The sequence below is a fragment of the Benincasa hispida genome, chromosome 9, assembly GCF_009727055.1.
Source record: "Benincasa hispida cultivar B227 chromosome 9, ASM972705v1, whole genome shotgun sequence".
NCBI classification, from domain to species: domain Eukaryota; kingdom Viridiplantae; phylum Streptophyta; class Magnoliopsida; order Cucurbitales; family Cucurbitaceae; genus Benincasa; species Benincasa hispida.
Genome location: NC_052357.1, coordinates 43544446 through 43565767, shown reverse-complemented (window position 1 = coordinate 43565767; position 21322 = coordinate 43544446). Strand labels below are relative to the sequence as shown.

Here is a 21322-nt window from a genome sequence, read left to right as displayed (position 1 = left end):
TTTTTAAACAAGTTAAGATGTCTATTATTTATGTTGTGTTTACTGACATTTTGTTGTTTATTTTTTATATTTCATAGATTCTTCTACAAAATAGTGGAAATATTTGAGTCATCCGTTGAACTCATGGAAATGTGAAAATATTGACTTGTGATGTTGATGAAAATTTAATACTATACCTTAATGACTCTAACTGTGGCCAATTTTCAGACCTAATTTTCATTTTACTTTCCTTTTTTTTTTTCATCTCATTCTGTTTTTGGAGTTCGATTATCCAAATTTGTTTATTCTTCAGTGAGTTGGTACTTCTTGTGTTCTAGGTCGAAGAGGGATGATATGAGAATATTGAGTTTCAGTAGCTGCATTTTAGTTTTATTTTTTTTTAGATATGAGATTATCTAATAACTAAACTAGGAGTTGTTTATTATTTATATTATATGTATGTTAGTGATATTTCCGTTTTTATTTTCATGAATTTTTATAATATAATAAAAATATCAATTCACTTGACATATATTTGTTAAACCTATAAAATTATAAACACATGGACAAAAATATAAAAATATGTACATGTCGATGAAAATTTAATACCATTAAATCCATCTACTTGGAAGTTCAAAACTATAATCGATACACCAAGTAGAACACAATGGTAAAAAGGTTGAAATTGTCCCTAAATATATTGTAAGAATAATCCAACCTAAATATGCTACAATGGAAAGATTTTTTAACTTATAAACATTTACAATGGTTTTCCATCATTTCAACATGATTACAACGTAATTAACATAACTTATAGGATAATAAAAATTCTTTCGATCAATTAAAAGCATTATACAAAATTTTCATGGTGCTTGGTCATTTGGTCATGCCATAAGTGATTTTGAAAATTCTAAAGCACATAAACAGGTGCTTGTAGAAAAATCACTTAACTACTTCTAATTATACAGGTAAAACCCACTCTAAATAAATATATTTGAAGAAACTATTGGGTGAATTTCATTTATATAATAAGGCCACGCACCAAAACAATTAATCTCAACAGATCTCATTCACTTCTTCTTTGAATTTTCTTTCTCAGTTTATCTTGTTCTCTATATCTCTCCCGCCGTTCTTCTCTTTGCCGCTTTTTAGACAACTGCTCAGTTTTGGCGTGCTCGGCTTCGAGCTCTTGTCTCTTCTTCTCTTCTTTGAGCTTTCGTTTCTTCATCTAAAGGTAACAAATTTGAAGAATGAACATGGGTTAGAAGTTGTGAAACTTACACTATGATAATGAATCAACAAAAAGCTTCAGAAATGCATTACTTTTTCATGTCTCATAAGTTGAAGCTGCTGAACAAGAGCATGAACTTTCCGATCGCGAGGCTCCATAACAACAGCTCTTCGCTTTTCGAGAAGTGGCCTCTGCTGACTAGGTGTATCCTTTGGTTTTGATTTAAATGGCAAGGCTGCTTGTAATGATTTGGGAATTACCAATGGATTGAACTTCCGTTTCTGCCTCTCAATTGGCTGCAACCGTGTAATAAAATAAAAATTAAAAAAAAACGAGTTGAAATACAACACACATGGACATCATCATGATAATCAGAACACAAAATGAGAGATGGAAACTCCATATAACCAAACTCTTTTTCTCCCTGCAAGATGTTACCTTGTAGAGCGAATCCTTGTTCACAGGAATGGGAAGATTATGTTCTTTCCTAAGTTCAGCCACAGTTTTCATCCCTTGCCATACTCGGTCACGAGGTTGCAATGCTGTTGTCAGCGGGTTGTAAAATCGAGGAACTTCAACTTTAGTCCATGCACGCAGGAAGACTATGTCACTCATCCGAATCTTGTCCTCGAAGGTACATCTAGCAATCCCTTCCTTGTGTAGTCCTCCTTTCTTTTTGGGCTGGTTACCAATCTCCTCTTTTGCAGCCTACAGATAATATTAGGAAATAATGGTTAGAGAACCAGGATATTAATACTATCCATTGAAGTATATAAATATTTTCATTGTTTCGAGGGTCTAACATGGACACGAGGGATTAAATCAATACATTCACAATACCATAAAAATTAACTTAACAAAATATCAGAAATATGAACATCATAATTAAGCTAGGCCTTGTCCAGCGCCATCCAAACATGGAGCCGCACGTTGTGAGGCTTCAGTCTGGCTCCATATGACATCTAATAAGACATTTATAAGCTTAACAGGCACACACGTGTCTACTATACTAACTACTCGTCTACTAGTTAGGAAAGGATCCTATCAAATGGCAACCCTTTAGGAAGAGTAATTCAAAGGGTTTGTAGGCAAATACTTGACCATAGGTCTGGCCATAAATATCGACCATCACCAAATTTACAATGGTATATTACATGGAAGAACTCGTAAGAGCATGAAGTTCAAAAGATTAATAAATTGAACACCCCAAAGAAGAGAGATGTACCAGGACCCTCATCCGATATTTGATGGTTTCATACAGTTTTGGATCTTTGTTATCTTAACCCCTTGGTTGGAAATATTTATTCAGGCTACTAAAAAATCTCAACAGAAAGAAGTGATCCTAATGCCAGTCTTATTTGTTTAACGGATCAACAAGCCAGGTTTTCAGCTAGGCTCACCAAGAAACAGCTTCAATCATGAAAAGTCATCAGAAGAACCAATCATTCACATGCTTAAACAGAAACCAGCTTATGGATTCACTAATCCCACTTTAGCAAGCAGACTATAAAAGAATATATAACCACAAAAAATATGGAGGTCAGGACAAGTCAAGGGGAGGTACATGAGCATTTCCTTTCATACACACAAAACAAAAAGAAATTCTGTGGGATAATAGGAAAAATAACATACAAAATGTTCTCTGTTTCAAACAAACATACCTTCTTGACCTGGCCCCGGATTCCACTAACAGTTCGAATGGAGGCACCTTCAAAACGAGCTATTTCAAGGTCTGAAGTAAACATATCTTTTATAAGTGCTGTCTTCTTAAAAATTTTGCATGGATAACCAACTAGCTTGATTTTCTTGACCACCCGCTCTTCATGATTAGATTGGAGCACAGTAGCTGTTGCAGCAATCCTGAATGATGTCTGAGAAACCAAATAAAAAGCTATATAAAAGCTAGAAAAATGTCAACAAAAGATCGCAATGAAAACTTGGAAAGGTAGCATCGCATGTTAATCTAATGCAAACAGCTGAAACAGTCGTGAGACAAACCTGTTGGAAAAATAAATATTATAATCACATATTCAATTCATTCTCACAGTCTATTGTTTCATGACAAATTGAAACACTTCAGATGGTATGAGATATCTACATAAACCTACTTCATTATCTATCTCAACATGTCTGATTTCTCATTTATAATTGAAAAGGATACCTGAATGTTGCTAGATAAAGTCTGAACAGCAATAACCCCCGTGTTAGGAGGGGCCAGAGGGCCCCAGAACATTGCTAGACAGTGCATATGTTCAGGTGTATATTTAAGCATACGGTGCCTCCCGTTTGAATCCTCAATTGCATAAACAGGGGTACTTTGGTAACGCCTCCATCCAATAGAAAAAATTAATGGATCTCTAGTCTTCAGTACCTTCTTATACCACCTATGTCGTTTTAGTCTGACCTGCAAACATATTATAGCAAGACAACTTGGTGAATGAAGAACACTTACATAACCTTTCCAAAAATAAACAAATCCCTCATCTTGGAATGAAGGACATAATAGAGCAATTGGACAAGAACTCCAATCTCAGTATATTCACTCATGAGAAAACTACACAGAATAAAAGGAAAAAAAATTAAGGAGACCAAAAGGGATAGAAGACACTCATGGAAAGACTAACAAATGAATTAACATTGACAATCCCATACCAATCAAACACACTCATGTTAAATTACCATATCGAGTCACCATTTAATAGCTGCACCTCCATTTAAACTTATTAGAAAAGAAAAACATAAAGCCAGCCAACTATGGTGCAACTGCAAGTTCCTTTAGAGAAAAAATCATTCAACCTTATGAACAAGCAGAATTCATGGAGGCCCCTTATCAGACTTTTGAACTTGGCTTGGTTGATCTTAGATAATGTGCCAGAGGACCTAATCCCGAAAAATAAATAACAATCTTTATCTCATGCTCGACTTTTCTTGGCTTGGTAGGGCCATCTTATTCCTTTGGAACAATCCTAACTTCACCATACAAGATCTGGTTGGTAACCTGGAAGTGCTTTATCTCTTTCCCCTATTTCATTTGGCTGAGATGGCCATGTTTTGGCTATCTGGAGTTTATGGCCCTCACTTCCTAAGCTACAAGTAGAAAGTAGTTCTAAGGAGAGCTAAAGAACCTTGGTGGTCTTTGCTCTAGAGAAGTTAGGTGTTGGAAGGGAATTGCAATGTTGCTGGCTAGATGGATCTTGGATAAATTGGTGGAAAGAACCATTACTTGATATTGCTCAACAAGGTAAAAAGACGTCTCCCTGTTAATATTCCTCTCAAGTCTCAACAATGCTAGATTTTACATTTACTTGGTCTATTTTGGCTGTTCAAATGGAACAAAAACAAAGAAATGACAAAAAAAAAAAAGTTTGGATATACCCACGTATTCTCACAGATGGATTCCTTGTCTCCAATGATTGGTTTTCTAAATTCTCAATTACTAAATTTGATAAACTAGAAAGCATTACCCCTAATAATTTCTTGATTATTTTGCAATTATTTTGCAATGATAAAATTGTGGATTGGGAAATCTTGGATTTGAAACTGTAATTTTGCCATTTTGGTTAATGGTAAACCAAGAAGTAGGATCCAAGCATTCAAGAGTCTTAGACAAGAGGACCTCATTCCTCCTTTCTCCTTTTCTCTTCCTTGTGGTTGTTGAAGTCCTTAGCAGGTTGGTTTCCACTAGCCATAGGGAGATGATTGGGGCTTTCCTGTGGGTGGGGAAGAAATTTACCCTCTTGCCAGTTCCCATCAGTTTGCTGATAACATGATCTTTTTTTGTTGAGGAAATTATTTTATTAACCTAAAAAACAATTTGGCGATATTTCAATCGGTTAGGAACCAAGGTAGTATGGGATGCCTTTGTCCCACATTGCTTAGAATGGGATGGCCAATGGGGAAAAAATAAAGTTTGTTAGTTCGCATTACTTGCATACAAGCTACGTTGATCTGCTGGCTATCTTTTGCTAGGTTTGAAGGGACCTCTTTCCCCACCTCTTTGTCTCAGGCTCCCTCTTGCATACAAGCTACGTTGATCTGCTGGCTATCTTTTGCTAGGTTTGAAGGGACCCCTTTCCCCACCTCTTTATCTCAGGTTCCCTCTGGACATAATCCATTTTGTCACTACTTCTTGAACCCAAGGGTTGAAAGGGCTCAAAAGTGATTATCTTCTTCGAAGAAGGCATTCTTTTCTAAAGGTGGAAAGGTTTAGGATTTAGATGGTGTACCATAATAGGGATGTTCACAAGCGAGTCAAGCCAGTCCCCCCCATTTGATTCTCCATCGCCAAAATTATCCTCATTAAATTTCATGGGAGATTGGGGGCGAGGACCATGTTCCCTTCATTCCTCGTTCAATGTTTGTTATAAAAAGATAGATTAAATTAAATGGATCGTTTTGGCAAATGTTAATTAAGTAGTTAATTTTCTAGATTAAATTAAATGGATCGTTTTGGCAAATGTTAATTAAATAGTTAATTTTCCACTGAAATTTTCATTTAAATGGTTAATATCCAATGAAGAATCACCTTAAGGAGAAATTTCTGAGACTTAATAAAACAAAATAATTACTCATCAACTAATCTACTCTTTTGTTTCATTCTACTTTGAGCATTAGCCTCCTTTCATTTCATCATTGAAAAGTTCTGTTTTTATTTGTTTTTTGGAAAAAAAAATTATCCATACATGTCGTCCAATGTTCAACCATTTGGTTCAGACATATCAAATTGGCAAACAGGTCGAGGCCGATTACAGGAAGGGGATATATTTCTTGTCCTCATAATTATTTAAATCACATGATATTTCCCAACTCCCTCCCCCATTCCCAGCCTAAAAGGAGATTCTCTGCCCTAATGGAGTAGCAGGTCCCATGAATGGACAACCCTATGCATAATGGGATTCCTGCCTGTTCCTATCATTATTTAAGGTCCCCTTTCATTGGAAGGGAGCGAAGGAAGGTGGAGGTTTTCACTTGGTTAGATGAAGACATTCTTTCTAAATCAAGTGAATTGGGTGGTCAAGGAATAGGTTAGTGTTTTTCCGACATACACGATACATGGCATGAAAAAATTTGAAGCACCCAAGGGGGGAGCCATATAATTTGATTGAAAATGTTGTCTTTTTTACTTGCTCTTTGTCTCAGGTTCACCACCCTTTCAACTGTTAAATTATGTTGTCGGTAACTTCGTAAGGAGAGAAACAAGAGATCAATAGCTTCTAAGCATGACACAAAAAAAGGTATATAAGTAATCGAATAAAGCAAAAAAGATTATTAAAAATTATTTTACCTGCATGTATCCAACATCGTCCTCCCCAGGACCAATTCCTCCAACCAAAATAGGCTCGCAAGGATCAAAATGTTCAACCATCTCACAAGAAACACCATGAACTTCCAATCTTACGTATGTCCCAGATTGGAATCCCTCAATCCTCAATCGGAAGGCTTCATCAATATTATCAAGTTCAGCCTTATTCCTTTGTTTCCTAATTTCAATTTCCTCCTTCATCTGAAACAATCAAGCATGAAGCAATGCTCCAGGTCATGCAAGAAATACTTTTCAAAAGAATGATGGTAGATTTACCTTGTCATGATAATCACTTCCATTGGCCTCATCTTCTTTATCACTTCCATCCTCTGCTGCCTTAGATCCATCAAATGTAGGTGAAAATTAAGGATCCAACAAACTCTTGAAAACAAGGAGGGAAAAAGAACTCCTATTTCAAGTTAACTTTTCTATAAAAACAAATATAATTAAACCACAGGATCACAGATAAAGTTGTTGCAATATTGACAAGATTTGAATGGGGCATTTAAAAGAAAAGCAAAAACCCAATTTCATTTCCTTTTCATAAAAGTAAAAGAGGGTGGGAAAAATAAAAGGAAGAGTACAATAAGAATTATCGAAAGGATATTCAGCATCAAACTGTGCACGAAGAGCAAGCTTTTTCAGTCTGCGTTCCTCAATTGTTGAGTCCTCTGCCTTCTGAACTGTTGCATCAGTAGTATTCTCAGCATGAGAACTCCCATACTTCTCACCAGTTTCTAGATCTTCAAAATCAGCATAGACATTATCATCATCTTCAAATTTGACTTCAGGAGATTTATTTCTGAGAGCAGCTTTTGACCAATCACCCGTGACGAATCGGTCACGAATGCTTTCAATATCAAGATCATTGGAAATTTTGAAATGTTTGGAACAATCCTCAGAATTGGCATTTTCACCATCCACTACTTTGCTATCGTTCTGCCATCATCAATATATTTAGAAGTTAAGAAAGCGACCATTATTCACATAAGTGGAAAAACAATAAACGCAGACATGAAATCTAATAAAAAGGAAATACTATTTTTAAAAAAAAAAAAAATAGTACAAAGAGTGGACCTTATTTATCTTGCCTACAGGCCAAAAAAATTCACCCCTATCGTTTTCTTCATCAGAAGTATCATGTGCTTCATTGCTTGAGGTAGTTGATAGTTGCGTGGATTTCCCGTACACAAGTCTCATGAGATTCACATGTTGCCTAGACCTGGTCCTTTCAATCAAAGGCTCCTTCCACTTTGATGTGTTACCCATGCCAGTCTCTACAATAGAAGTTGGTAAATCATCAATGGACCAAAAACATTTGCATATAGCATATTTACAAGAAAAATACCGTCTTGCTCATCATCTTCATCATCCTCCGACATCTTTTGACCATCAACATCACTGTCATCGTCACTGTCATCGTTGCCTTCTTCATCTGAATCCTATGATGAAATAAAAGAAAACATCAAGACACTAACAACCTTCTAGTATTTGGCACATAGAGCAAAGTTCACACTAACTGCATGGTCCATATAAAATATAAATAGACAGCAGTTGCCAATGTGTCATAAGATAGAGTGGCAAAGAAAGAGCTATAACAGGAGATTAATTAATATGATGCCACAAAGAGTAAACACTAGAAAAAGCTGCCTTTATGTGCCTTATCTGTTAACCAACACCTAAACCAAATATTTCTCAGATTAGCTTGTCTGACCTCTGCAAGGCAATTCATCTACGCCTTGTACAGAGGCTTCAGCTAGATATACACCAAGACATTATGAAATTGGTATCAGTCACGTTACCATGAGATCATCAGAGTCAACGTCATTTCCAAAAACAGCTTTCCTCCTAAGCCTCCCTTCATGAAATTCAACATGTTCCTTCATATGGTCTTTAACAGGGGACTTCTCATCCAATAAATCATTATATTCTTCCTCATCAGTGCCCTCACTTTCAAATTTAGCCTCTCTCTCGATAAGGTTATCTTCATCTGAAGACTCTGAGTCATCGGCATCATGTACCACACCAGGTCTATCAACTTCCCGAGACCCAGATGAGTTGTCAGGTTTTCTGCCAAAAAGGGAAATGAAGCTCTTCTCTAACTTCTCATCAACTGAATATTTTGTGCTCTGGAGAGACTTCACCAAAACCTCACCCACATCTTGATCCTTACCTGATGATAGCATAAGAGTTACTTCAGAAGAGATGGTGGAAGGCATGGCAGCTAATATGCAAACAATGTGCTATATTCAAACTAAAGTCTAAAATAGTAATGCAGAAAACAGCTCCAATAAGTCTTACGACAGAAAGAAGAACAAAACGTTCTTCAGATTATGGCATTGCTCTGCACTGATGTCATCTAATGGGGTATATGTTTTTAGACCTATTTGTCTTGTTAAATTGAGGACTTCTCATCCTCTTTAACATAGCTTTCTACAATTACGAAATTTTCTATTTTCTACAAAAATAAATAAACAAATAAATTATAAAAAATAAATTAAACAAATTCTAGTAATATTAGATTATACAGATAATCAAATCTCACTTTAAGAAATAAGGGGTTGAGAGGGTTCTAAAGTTATCGAGAAGATGATTCTTTGAAGTCATACATAAAACACAATCCCCATTGGTAAAAAAGATTACAAGAAGAAGATGTCCTAAGAAGCAAAATACAAAAATACTAGCTACATCCTCTGAAAAAAAAAAAAAAGAACGTAAGCTTGCAAGTTTCAGCTCTTTTTTTTCACTATCCGATTGCTAAAAACTTGATTGCAGGTCTACAATTACGAAGATGTTGAAAAGAGTTTTTCTAAGTAAACATAGCCATCAAGCAGTGAGGCATTTAGTTGTAGGGTTCTCATGTCAAGACAGTAAAGTGTTTCTTTGCAAGTTTACACACTCTCGGGGAACTTCTTGGGAAATTAATGGAAGAAAATTACCTTTCCCTGTAGGTACTTCTTTATCATCGTCAACTTTGGAATACTGAACAAAATGGTCATTGATGTTTATATAAACAGCATCCTTGTCATATAAGAGATCCCCAAGCCCAGACATAGGAGCATAAAACAATTTCTCCTTATCACGTAGTCCTTTCTTTTTGGCAGCAGATGGCAAAGGACAAGGATCAGCCAAACTGGTTATACTAGCCAATTCAAAATCACCCACACCAGCAATGTGAACCTGATTCATGCATTGGAAGTAAGGAAATATACAAAACAAGTTTAGGTGATTAACTGAGTGTATAAATTTTCTTCAAAAATTATTTTGGGAGAGATCGTCAAAGTTAACAAGAAACAATAAAAGCATTCTAGTCAGCCAAAGAGTACAAATTTTCTTAAAAAAATAGCTAAATTTTAGTATTTAGTATTTTTAAATTTTCCTCTGTTAGCCTAAACTAACAGTTGAAAGGGTTGTTATGAGATCATCCCCCTATACATATTTGGCACTATGCAGTATGAAGTCTGATGATTAATAAATTTCAGCTTTTTCCTTGGTGTTTACACCAGTTATTCTCTCACCTCACCATTATTCTTCAAAGTAGTAAACAATAACATTTGTTTCCTATAAAAAAACACACACACACACATAAACCAGCAATAATTCCCATATCATGGCAAACCCAACTACCAGAGAAGTGGTACCTTAGTTCCATACTTCAAATTACAACCTCGTAGATAACCATAAAGCGTGATATTTCTATCACATTTATTGTTCGTATGAACTCTTTCAGGTGGAGTGACATCTTCAAATCTGTCAACTAAAACATATGGATGGTTGGTACGCCAAGACAGAGGCTGAAACTTCATCACAGAGATAAACCGAGCAAGATTGTGTACCTCACGTTTAGGATATCTGTTAACAACAGAATGTGAAAATTTAAAAATCATATTGACCACAATGAATATCAACCTAGTGCAAACATTAAATTTTTCTGCATTATGATGAAAACTAACAAAAATAAATGTTTTAAGATAGGACTGAAGAATATGCTTACTTCCCATGTATAAGCCCAGATAGATAAAATAATTTTGCTCCTGTGCGTATCTCCGTCCAAAAGCGATGTTTAAGACGCTGCTTTGTTTTCCTTAATTTTTTTGCATCTTTAAACTTGTCAAGGTGCGTGAGAACTCCCATAACTTTTGGAAGTCCATGATTATGCAAAATGTTGAGAAACTCAAAAGTCTCCTGTAGGTTAGTGAAGGAAGTGTTCCAAGTTAAAGATAGTGAGTAAGGAAATGATGGTCAAATGGTGAAAAAAATAGCTCAGTTAATCCACTATAATCTTCGAGTTCCAGGTTGAGAAATTAAACAAATGAAAGGACGGGAATGTTGGTATCTCACCATCTCAAAACCGTAATCACCATCAATTAGAAGCAAAGTCAAATCAGCAAACTTTGCTGCATCAATCATCCCATTTATATCATTTGGGCACTCTACAAACTGCAACCGCCTTTGTTTACCTGAAAAAAGCATAGTTGTATACACATTGAGAAGAACACAAATCTCCAAATAAAATAGGCAAAAAAAAAAGTAGTGAAACTTGTTTGCGGAAGGAAGAAAAAAATGAAAAACTTCAATGAAATATTCAATGAGTATAGGAACCAATAGAGAGAACCTGACACAATTGTAAGCGGGCCACGAACATCAGGTAAATTATGTTTGGTATAATGCTTAACAAGAGACTTTATCAACAGAGACTTCCCAACCTACAGTAGAAAAAAAATGAACTTTGAGATGCAAGTCCTCAAATTACATAATATACAAACTAATCTACCCTAGTAAATTCACACCTGGGGAGGTCCTTGTACAACAATAACGTATGGAGCCGGTTCACCATAACAACGATCAATTACGGGAACATGAAGCCTACGTTGTTCTTTCTCAACAGAACGAGCTTGCAAACGCTTGGCTTTAACTGACGAATTAAAAGCAAAAGCCTATAGACAAGGGGGGAAACACTTAGTTCTCCACATGACAAATGAGCTACAAGGAAGAAGAGCATAAACAGTAGAATTCAACAAAAGAACAAAGAAACAATTTAATCACCTTGGGATTCCGCTTCCTATCATTCTCAGAAACTTCATCCTTCTTCTTCCCTTTATCATTCATTGATTTCTTCTTTGCATTGGGACCAGATTTACGAGACCTATGGGCCTTGTGAGATTGATCTTCAGCACTTGCATTGACGGCCATGATTATCTGAAAAAACTCGAATGAACAAACTGTGGGTTAGAATCAAATTCGATCAAGGTTCCAGAATACTTCATTAACTAATATAGATGGACATGGAGATCGGGAGAATACCAGTAGCAACAAAAGGGTTAAAAAAAAAATCAGTGCCAACCGTAGATGGAAGGCTGCGGCAGCACTGAACCGGAGAGTGTCGGCGGCGATAGGAAGACCGGCGTGAAGCCTGGTGGAGCAGTTGAGAGTGAGCGGAAGACGCAGAAGGGTTTAGGGTTCTGTGTTTCTTTTATTTATTTTTAATTTATTTTTAGAATTTTTCTAATTTATATGATGCTTTATTTGAATAATATTGGTGTATTACCAGTTACCTTACCACGTCGTGTATTTTTGTATTAATATAATTACATAAATTTAATCCTTGTTGTATGTTTTAACACTTTTTAATTTAGTCTCCTACTGTTTGAGAAATATTTGCGATGTCGATAAACTTATGTGACATATCGTAATATTTGGGGAATGAATATGATCCAAATTTTCAAGAAATTAGTAGAAGTTTTATTTTTTCTTTATCTTGAATGACATTTTCTCCTTAAATCTTTATCAATTCATTGGGTGTTTGGTTATAGGTTTGGCATTTGAAGTCAAACTCATTTTTGGGATATTGAAATAAAATTCCTAGAATTAAGAAATTGAACTTGTGCGTCTGGAATATGTTTTTTTTTTTTTTTGTGAACGTCATAGGTTTGAGAAAATTTCTCATCCCCTACCTCTTATCAATGGTTAACAATGATTGTCGGTCAACTGTCGATCGACTTTCGTGACTGTCAACGACCTATTGCCTTAGCCGTCGACAACTGCCTTGCCTGACCATTGGCAACCGACTGTTGTGACCGTTGACAATCACTCATCGTGACTATAAACGATTGATTGTTGTGATCATTAATGATCGATCATGACTTTCTGCAATCGACTAATCATCGTGTCATCGTCAATTGACCATCGTGATCATCTTCGATTGATACATGGTTTTCAAGGATAGTTGGCAATTGTTGTTGGTAGGTCACTTGTGATGGTGGGCCGTTATCGACTTCTTTTCTCCTCCATTTTCCTTTATTTCTCCTTTTTCCCTTTGATTTCTCATTCTTTTCCCTCTCACCCTTTTCAACCATAAAAAAGAACTTACAAAAATAAAAAAAAATGAAAATAATCTCCCTTATCTAGATCTTCCTCTCTAAAGCATGGTGTCGATACCACTGCCTGTTACTAGAGTTTTTCTTTTCCTTTTTCTTCTTCTTCCTTTCTCTCTTTCTTACTCATTTTCACACACAAAAAAACGAGAAATTGACTTTCTCATCTAAGAGCTCTAAAAACTGAAGTGTTGCATCAATCGTACTGCTCATGAGTCATGAAATACTCTTCGCCACCCATTGCGCACCTACCCATCGTTGGTCACCCACTACCAGTCACCGACAATTTTTTTTTCTTTCCTCCTTCTCCCTCCCTCTTTTTCCTTCAATTTCTCATTCCTTTCTCCTTCTTCATTATACCCACAAAATATATATATATATATACACGTGATTGATTGATTAAGATTACTATTAAATGCAAACCTCAAAGAAAAAATTGATTTCATGACTCTAAAAAAAAAGAGTTAATTCAAGGATTTTAAAAAAAGAGTTAACTCAAGGATTTAAAATAAAACTATATTTGTTATAAATGTATTGTTATGTTGGGGTATTTATTATTACAGTATGATTGGCTTATTTATTACAGGCAAAACTTGTACAACATATTTCATGTCGTGTTGATTCTGCTTTGAGATTAGTTTTTTATTTGTTGATATGTGTAGGACATATTTACTAGAGTTTCTTCCTATTCTCCGCAACATGTCTTACAACATGGTAGGCCATTTTTAAGGACATTTGTAATGTGAAAGGTAGTAGATTCTACGAAATATTTTTCCTTATCCGTCAACAAGATTCTGCAAATTTTGTCGCCTACTGTTTTTTTTTCTTGCAAAGATGATTTATTCTTTCCAAAAAGATATTCTCAAATCTAACTCTTATATATATATATACATATATTGTGTTTTGTTCAATCTTAGAATTGGCTGTTTTGAAAATTTTTTAAGTTGGTTGTCTTATGTGTTTTCTCTCGAACCACAAGTTTTGAAAATTTTTTAAGTTGGTTGTCTTATGTGTTTTCTCTCGAACCACAAGTGTGTCAATATTTCATCGGAGAAAATCGTATTGTTGTAGATCTTGAGACTTACTCTAGATCGTATTGATTTTTTTTTCAACAACTTGAGAAGGGGTTTAAACTTAGGGGGAGCCTAAGTTCATCAAGTGAAGTATCTTCATTAGAAGGTGGAAAGATAAACGTCTTGATGAGAAGGAGTCTCACACTTAGGAGTCGTTTAGTTTAAGGTTTTAAAGATATATGAGAATAAATGATGTCTGGAAATCAAAGATAACTGTATTTAGTTGCATGGAAGATACTATCATAATTTTATGAACAAAAATTGTGTTTGTATTTAATTATGAAATTAAATATGACAATATTGTATAATTGTAATAGATTAATTATTTAAAAACATATATCATTGATAAAAGTTAATTAATTAAGAATCAATAATAATTAAATTAACTAATTAATATATCAAATGGTTATCATATTAATTATAATCTAATCCTTAATCACTTTTATAATTAATTATATTCAACATTAGTAATTTTAGTTCTAATTAAATAATATAAGAGAATGTATTTTAATTAACAGTATATTATATAAAATATAAAAAATGAGATAAAAATACGATATGTTCATGAAGAATATTAATAAAGAATACTAGAAAAGTTCTATATGTTTATAATGAAAGATTAAATTAAAATTAATCTCAATAAATAATTATTTCATTATAAAAATAAGTAATCAATTATTATAATTGAAATAAATTTTTGTACTAACTAAATTTAATTAATTATGGTTTACTAATTAAATATATTTAACATATTGTTAGCTAAGTAATTAATTGGTTATGTAAAAATATAGTTGCATTCATTAAATAAATTTCCATGGTAAAAATAAGTTAAGTAAATATTTTAATAAAGTATTATTGATTTATTAAAATAAATATTTATATTAATTTTGTTAAATTAATATTTATTAATTAATTGATTGATTATATTAAAAATAAAATTATATGTAAAATTAAAAACATATGGAGAAGGGAAAAGAGAAAAACCATTATCTATGGGAAAAAAAAATGCGTGAGAATAGCTTATTTCCAAGCAAAGTGTTAAAAACTGTGAAACAAACGTGGGTTTTGTATGTCTGTGTCAATTTTCATGCAGAAAACTATCCAACTAAACAACCCCTTAGGGAGAGCCTAAGTGATCATTCATTAATATTCTTATACTTGCGAGGAGCCTAAGTTCATCGAAGGTGAGGGGATCTCGCACTTTGTACCCCAAATACAGACATTTGTGATTCTAAGACCTCAAAACCCTTTCAAATAAGCCCCTATGCATTTGATTTCTAGGCTTTTGATTCCAAATTCAAAAAAGGTTGTCATACGACGTACAAAAGTTCACACCTTCTTTATCTCTAAAAACAGGGTGTCCTAACCACCCAATAGTTATTCCATCCATAAATATAAACAAGTAAATCATATATCGGATTTATTCACTCCATAAATATAAATAAGTAAAGAAAAAAAGTTAATCCCCCTTTTTTATTTATCCATAAAATTGCAATAAATCACCCCATTGATGAGAAACCTTGTTCAATAAGCAGAACGCGTTAATTGTCCGCTCTCCAGTTGGACAGTAAGGATCAGAGAAGGGCAATCACTCGTTCTTAAAACCAACATTTTTAAGACCAAAGAGGCCAATTGGAAAGCAATAGTCATGTTTCTAATCCTCCAATCTACCAACAAAATATACCATTTGATCTCTTTATCAGTCACGCATCAACCGGGTTATTCTAGTCCACCTCTTTTGCGCCCCATATGCCCCCTTAGTATCTAGAAGAAGGGGGATGGGTTTGAATGTTTTTGGAACTGATGATAGGAGAAGAGGTTGATGTCGATGTAATGGAGTCAATTTGGGATTCAATTTTAATAATTATCTAGTTAATTAAAGTTTAATTTTTAAAATGAAATGCTTAAGGGTCGAATATCTACCCATTTCCAAGTTTAGGGGCTCGATTTTAATAATTGTACAAGTTTGAGTTTTAATTTTGATCCTCAAATGTTTGGGGATCTAATTTCTACCACTATGTGAGTTTAATGGTCTAATATTAACAATCATATAAGTTTGAGGGTTTAATTTTTACAATTGAAAATTTAAGGGTGTAATTGCAACTATCACTATACTTCAGTGATGGTTTTTGCAATTTTGCATAAAAATTTAAAAAGTATATGTTGCATCTGATGAAGTCAATGTCCTAAATTGAGTGTATCTTGTAGTTTGTAAAGACAAATTATATATCTAATAAAATAAAGAGGTATTTTATTAATGTTTAAACTGCACTAAATTAATTCAATAAACTAAGATCTAATGTTATTTTATGAAACTTAAACATGTATGTGGAGACATAGAGGTGGATCATATTTAAGTGATAACCCAAACGGTCTGTAGTAAATGGATAAGGCTGGGTACCTCATCCTTGTGACACTATGAATACGACCTGCTTTATAGGCGTTACAATTGTTGTAAAGTGCTATAAATAATATGATCCTGATCGTTCATGTGGAGACATGCGAGTAAGGGTATTCTATACAAATAGTTTGTATAAGACCGGATCACGAGATGAATAGTCTCTCTATATAATATCGTTGCTAAAAGAGATTTACATTTCACTAGGATGACCATAGATGACTTGACCTTATTCCTGAGTGAGTTGTGAACACTTATCTATGAGGGCAATCCTTTGAATTGTATGGGTGAAAGTGACCTTGTTAGCCGACTTAACAAGCCCACCATTTTGTGGACTTGTCTGAGCAGGAAACTAGGAACACAACTACATAAGATGAAATTCACTCATTTCCCGATCTTAGGAAAAATAGATACATTGCTCCCTTAATAGCTGATTCCAGGTCTTGAACATTGAGGCCTCAACCTCTCACTGGCCCGAGAGGTGTTATTTTATAGTTGGACTATAAACTGTTTGTTCATTAGAGGAATCAGTGGTATTTAAGGAGTTGATGTAATTATAGGGGTAAAATGGTATTTTTGACCCCGCTATAGTTATGAACCATTTGTGAAAGATTGACTCACTATTGATTAGTTATATCGGTGGATACAAAAATAAATCTACAGTGTGAAGAGCATAGCTATTGGTCTTTAGTGGAGTGACTGATAATTAATGACAATTGATTAATTTAATTAAAGAGTTTAATTAATTAATCTTATATTACTTGAGCTTCTAATCTGTAAGTCCATAAAGTCTCTTTGTTAGCTCACTAAATGATATACAAGACCAATGATTTGAATTATTCAAATCAATTGCACATTAATGAGATTAATAAAATATGGTTAATTATAAATGCGATCTATATAATTAAGAGAGAAAAATATTTGAATAAGATTCAAATAATAAAGAATTTGAATAAGATTCAAATATTAAAGAGATGTATACATATAAATATGTGATAATTATATATTCATTAATTTTATATTAAATATGATTTAATATAGTCATTTAATTGATTAATTGATGGTTAATTAATTTTTGAGAAGTAGAGATAAATAAACATGTGATGTTTATTAATTTATCAGTTAATTATATATATTAAATTGGATTTAATATATATGGTTATAATTCCCATTCTAACTAAGGATTCTTGTGGTTCCGGAGAATCCAGCTGTAGGAGAACCAGGAACAGAGAGCTTTTAATTAAATTATAACTAGATTAGGAACAAGAAAGACTAGGAGAAGAGGGTCACCCTTCCTCTCTATAAATAGATATTTATGGCCCATGTTTGTGACACAGTTGAATTGGGAATTCTGAATCTTAGTCTTCTATTACTTCTCTCAAAATCCCTTTTCTTTTCTTTACTACTTATTCCTCTTCCAAGTCTTGGAGACCACAAATCCAATTCTTGGGATCCTAGAGAATAACAAGGTTTCACTTATGGCGGTGTCCCTTGATCATTGAAGAGACGTTCCGAAGAAGAAATGGAGGGAATCGTGAAGAATTTGGGAATCTACAAAGGTAAGATTTAACTCTTCCCTCTTTTCTTCTCTTAAATGCATGTTAATCTTGATTGTTTATCCATTATGTTATTATTTTTTTACCGTATTTTGTTTATGTAAAATAAAAAAAAAATTGCAAGTGAAGGAGTAATATAACATGCAGGGAAGACTTTAGAATCAATAAGCACTTAAACTTAGGTGTACATAGTCCGGGTTGGAAGATTTTTGTGGACCAACCCAAAAATTCGGGTTGGCTAATAATGAACCCTATTAGTTCTTTTTTGGAGGGCCAACGCCAACCTAACCCAACCCAAAATTTCCGAGTTGGACCGGGTTGGGTCACCAGTTCTTTTTTTTTTTTTTTTTAATTTGACTTTTTTTTAACTTATATATATTCAGGTCGGGTCGGGTTGACTCGACTCTAAAATGGGTAACCCGAGACCCAACCCGAATTTAATATTTTTTTAACATTTTTAACCCAACCCAACCCAATCCTTGCAGTTTGGGTTGGGTAGTCCGGGTTGGTCGGGTTATCGGGTTTTTTGAACACCCCTACTTAAACTACATTTAATTTGAATTTTAAACATGCCATTCATATGACATTCATAAAAGGGTTTGAAACACATATTACCTTTGAAGATCTCTTCCACGAATTCAGCAGAATTTCACCAAGATTGAGCTTGAATCTTCAAGAAGACCACCACTAAGATCTTCTCCGGAATGCTCAAGAAGGGATGTGTGGTGGAAACACTCAAACCAAGCTGAATTGTGGATGAATTAGTGAGGGTTGAGTAGGGTTTTCAGGTTTTTCACTTTAGTAAGTAAACTCAGATCAACAAACAATCTTTCTACATGAAGCTTCTATATATGGATAGAAATCATGTAAACCAATAGGGTTGCATGGATGGCACCACCTACTTGGTGATTATTGCCAAATTCAATTGAAATTTGGTGAGAATCCATTAAAATGTAGTTAGTGGATTTTCCCCAAAATTTGAAAAAATCCATTAACTTAAAAATGAGTTCAAATAAAATCATTTTATTTTATTTTTAAATTGGTTTTATAAAATTAATTAAAAAATAATTAAATTAAATAAAACTAATTTTAATTTTTAATTAAACTTTTTAATTAAAAGAATATTAATATTAAATTAATAAAACACCAATTTCACCAATATAAATCAATTTCATATTTAAATCATAATTTAAATATTAATTGATTTTCTAATTTCGTTTAATTTCAACTAAATTAAACGTTTTTAATCGTATCATATACAATCAATTGAAAACCCTAAAATTGAATTTGAACATTTCAAATTCATAACCTTAATTTCCTACATCAATACTCAATTTGTTATTCTAATTTAAGAGCTAGTAGAGAGACCTAATGGACATACAGATCATGAGCTCCAACGATTGTAATTAATTCGTTAAACTCTTTAATCAAATTAATTATTATTCGTTAACTATTAAGACACATCACTATAGCTCAATAGTTGCACTCTCCTCCCTGTAGATATATTTCTGTCCATGTAAACCATATTCAGTAAGTCAATCCTTCATAGGTCGTTCGTAATTACAGCTAGGTCAAAATTACCGTTTTTACCCCTGTAAATACATCTTGTTCCTTAAGTTCCCACTAACCCTCTAATGAACAATTGATTCATAATACTATTTATGAATCATGTCCCTCTCTATTATGAGAAGGCGGGGTCTCGATTGTTCAAGATCTGGAATCAACACTTAAGAGAACAACCTATCTGCTAACCCTAAAACGGGTAGGAGTGAATTCCATCTTGCAGGACTATGTCCCCAGCTATCTATCCGATCTTATCCCTAAAATGGAAGGCTTATTGAGCAGTGTTGTTGGACTACCCTCACCCATGCAGATCAAAGAATAATCTCGAATAAACAAAAGTTCATAACTAGCTCAGGATTAAGATCGAGTTATCCTAGGTTACTTTAGTATGAAATAGTCAGTTTTAATAGTAAACGGTCTTATAAAAAAAAGTGACTATTTCGTGGTCTAGTATTTATACAAACTCATTGCATAGAATGCCCCCATTCACATGTCTCTACATGAATGATCTGTGGATCATATCATTTGTATTACCTATACAAAATGCGTTGCATCCAATGGTGTTACCAAGATGAGAAACTCAATTTCATCCATATACTTATAGACTATTTAGGCAATATACTATTAACTTGATCCTGTTTATGTCACCATATAAAGTTAAAGTATTCATACTATAGTCATGGATATGTTTATTGGATTTTCATAATAGAATGCAATATCGACAATTTTATTAAATAAGATACTCAATATTATTTTATTGATAAATAGAATGTTTAACACACAATTTACGAACTGCGAGTTCTAGGACATTCCCAACAGCAAGGCGATCATACGCTTCCACTTGGGATTTGATCCCTCCAATATATTTAAGGAAAACAAATAATAATAATTCTATTTTTACAAATAATTGTAAACTTGATACGTTTTTGCTAATTTGTTTTAAGACACCCTTTTCATATTTAATTCAGAATATCACTACCTCACATTTGTTATCTAGGAAAATTACTAAGTCTGATCTAAAAAGTTTTAGAAAAATCAAGTCCCTGAATTTTTAGGATTAGGTGCATCTCATTCTTTAAGTATGAATTTAGGGACTAAATGCACCCATGGCTAAAAAATATCAGTTTGATCGATTTTTCAGTTTGGTTTACTCACTCCTACTAAAGAGGTATTTTTCCCAAAAGTTTCTAGTAAACCTTCTCCTTTTAGGACACCACCTCTTTGAAGGAATGGAATTCCTCACGGAAACATGTGAACGTCGTGCAATTGAATTTCATTTTTGAAGAGCATTAAAAATAGAGAATAACGTATAATATTATATACAACAAGATAAACAAGTTAAAACCTATAACTATGCTTTATATAGAAAAATGGAGGGAATAGAGGCACTTACCCTTGAAAAATTCTTCTTCTCGAAATTTCTCTCTAATGATCACGAACAACAACTTCTCTGAACGAACAAGAAATCTTCCCTTGAACCGGTGAGATTACAATCACAGCAAAACAAGTGCTTAAGGACACTACCACTTGGATTCTTCATTGTTCTCAGGCAAGGAATTGAGGACGTGTAGGCTCCTACTTGTATTTGGAAGAGAGAGGATAAATTGCAGAAGATCAAAGATGGGGGATCTAGTTTAAGATAAAATTTTCACGTCTGTTCACTACATCCCCTGCAATCTCAGTAATAGATCAAAAAGAGGATTTCGGGGGGGGGGGGCTGGAGAAGATTTACCTTAACTCCCCACGTGAAAAATAACTCCCCTATTATGGAGCGTTAATAGTATTATATTAATTATAATATTATAAAATAACTAATTAACCATTAATTAGTTAACTAAACTTATTA

At 33.8% G+C, this 21322-nt stretch overlaps 1 protein-coding gene across 1 annotated transcript; it reads right to left on the bottom strand.

The window, feature by feature from the left end:
- Window positions 1-720: 720 nt before the first annotated feature.
- On the bottom strand, window positions 721-12008 carry LOC120086141 (ribosome biogenesis protein bms1). The gene is made up of 19 exons (XM_039042607.1): window positions 11817-12008; window positions 11559-11711; window positions 11303-11449; window positions 11128-11218; window positions 10854-10972; window positions 10507-10697; window positions 10154-10364; window positions 9452-9692; window positions 8315-8685; window positions 7861-7954; window positions 7590-7789; window positions 7120-7451; window positions 6789-6864; window positions 6495-6713; window positions 3372-3614; window positions 2872-3081; window positions 1649-1918; window positions 1303-1506; window positions 721-1207 (listed from the first exon to the last, which is right to left on the bottom strand). Exons 2-19 carry the CDS (start codon window positions 11703-11705, stop codon window positions 1046-1048), a joined length of 3528 nt encoding a protein of 1175 aa, XP_038898535.1. The 5' UTR covers window positions 11706-11711; window positions 11817-12008; the 3' UTR covers window positions 721-1045.
- Between the last annotated feature and the right edge of the window lie 9314 nt (window positions 12009-21322).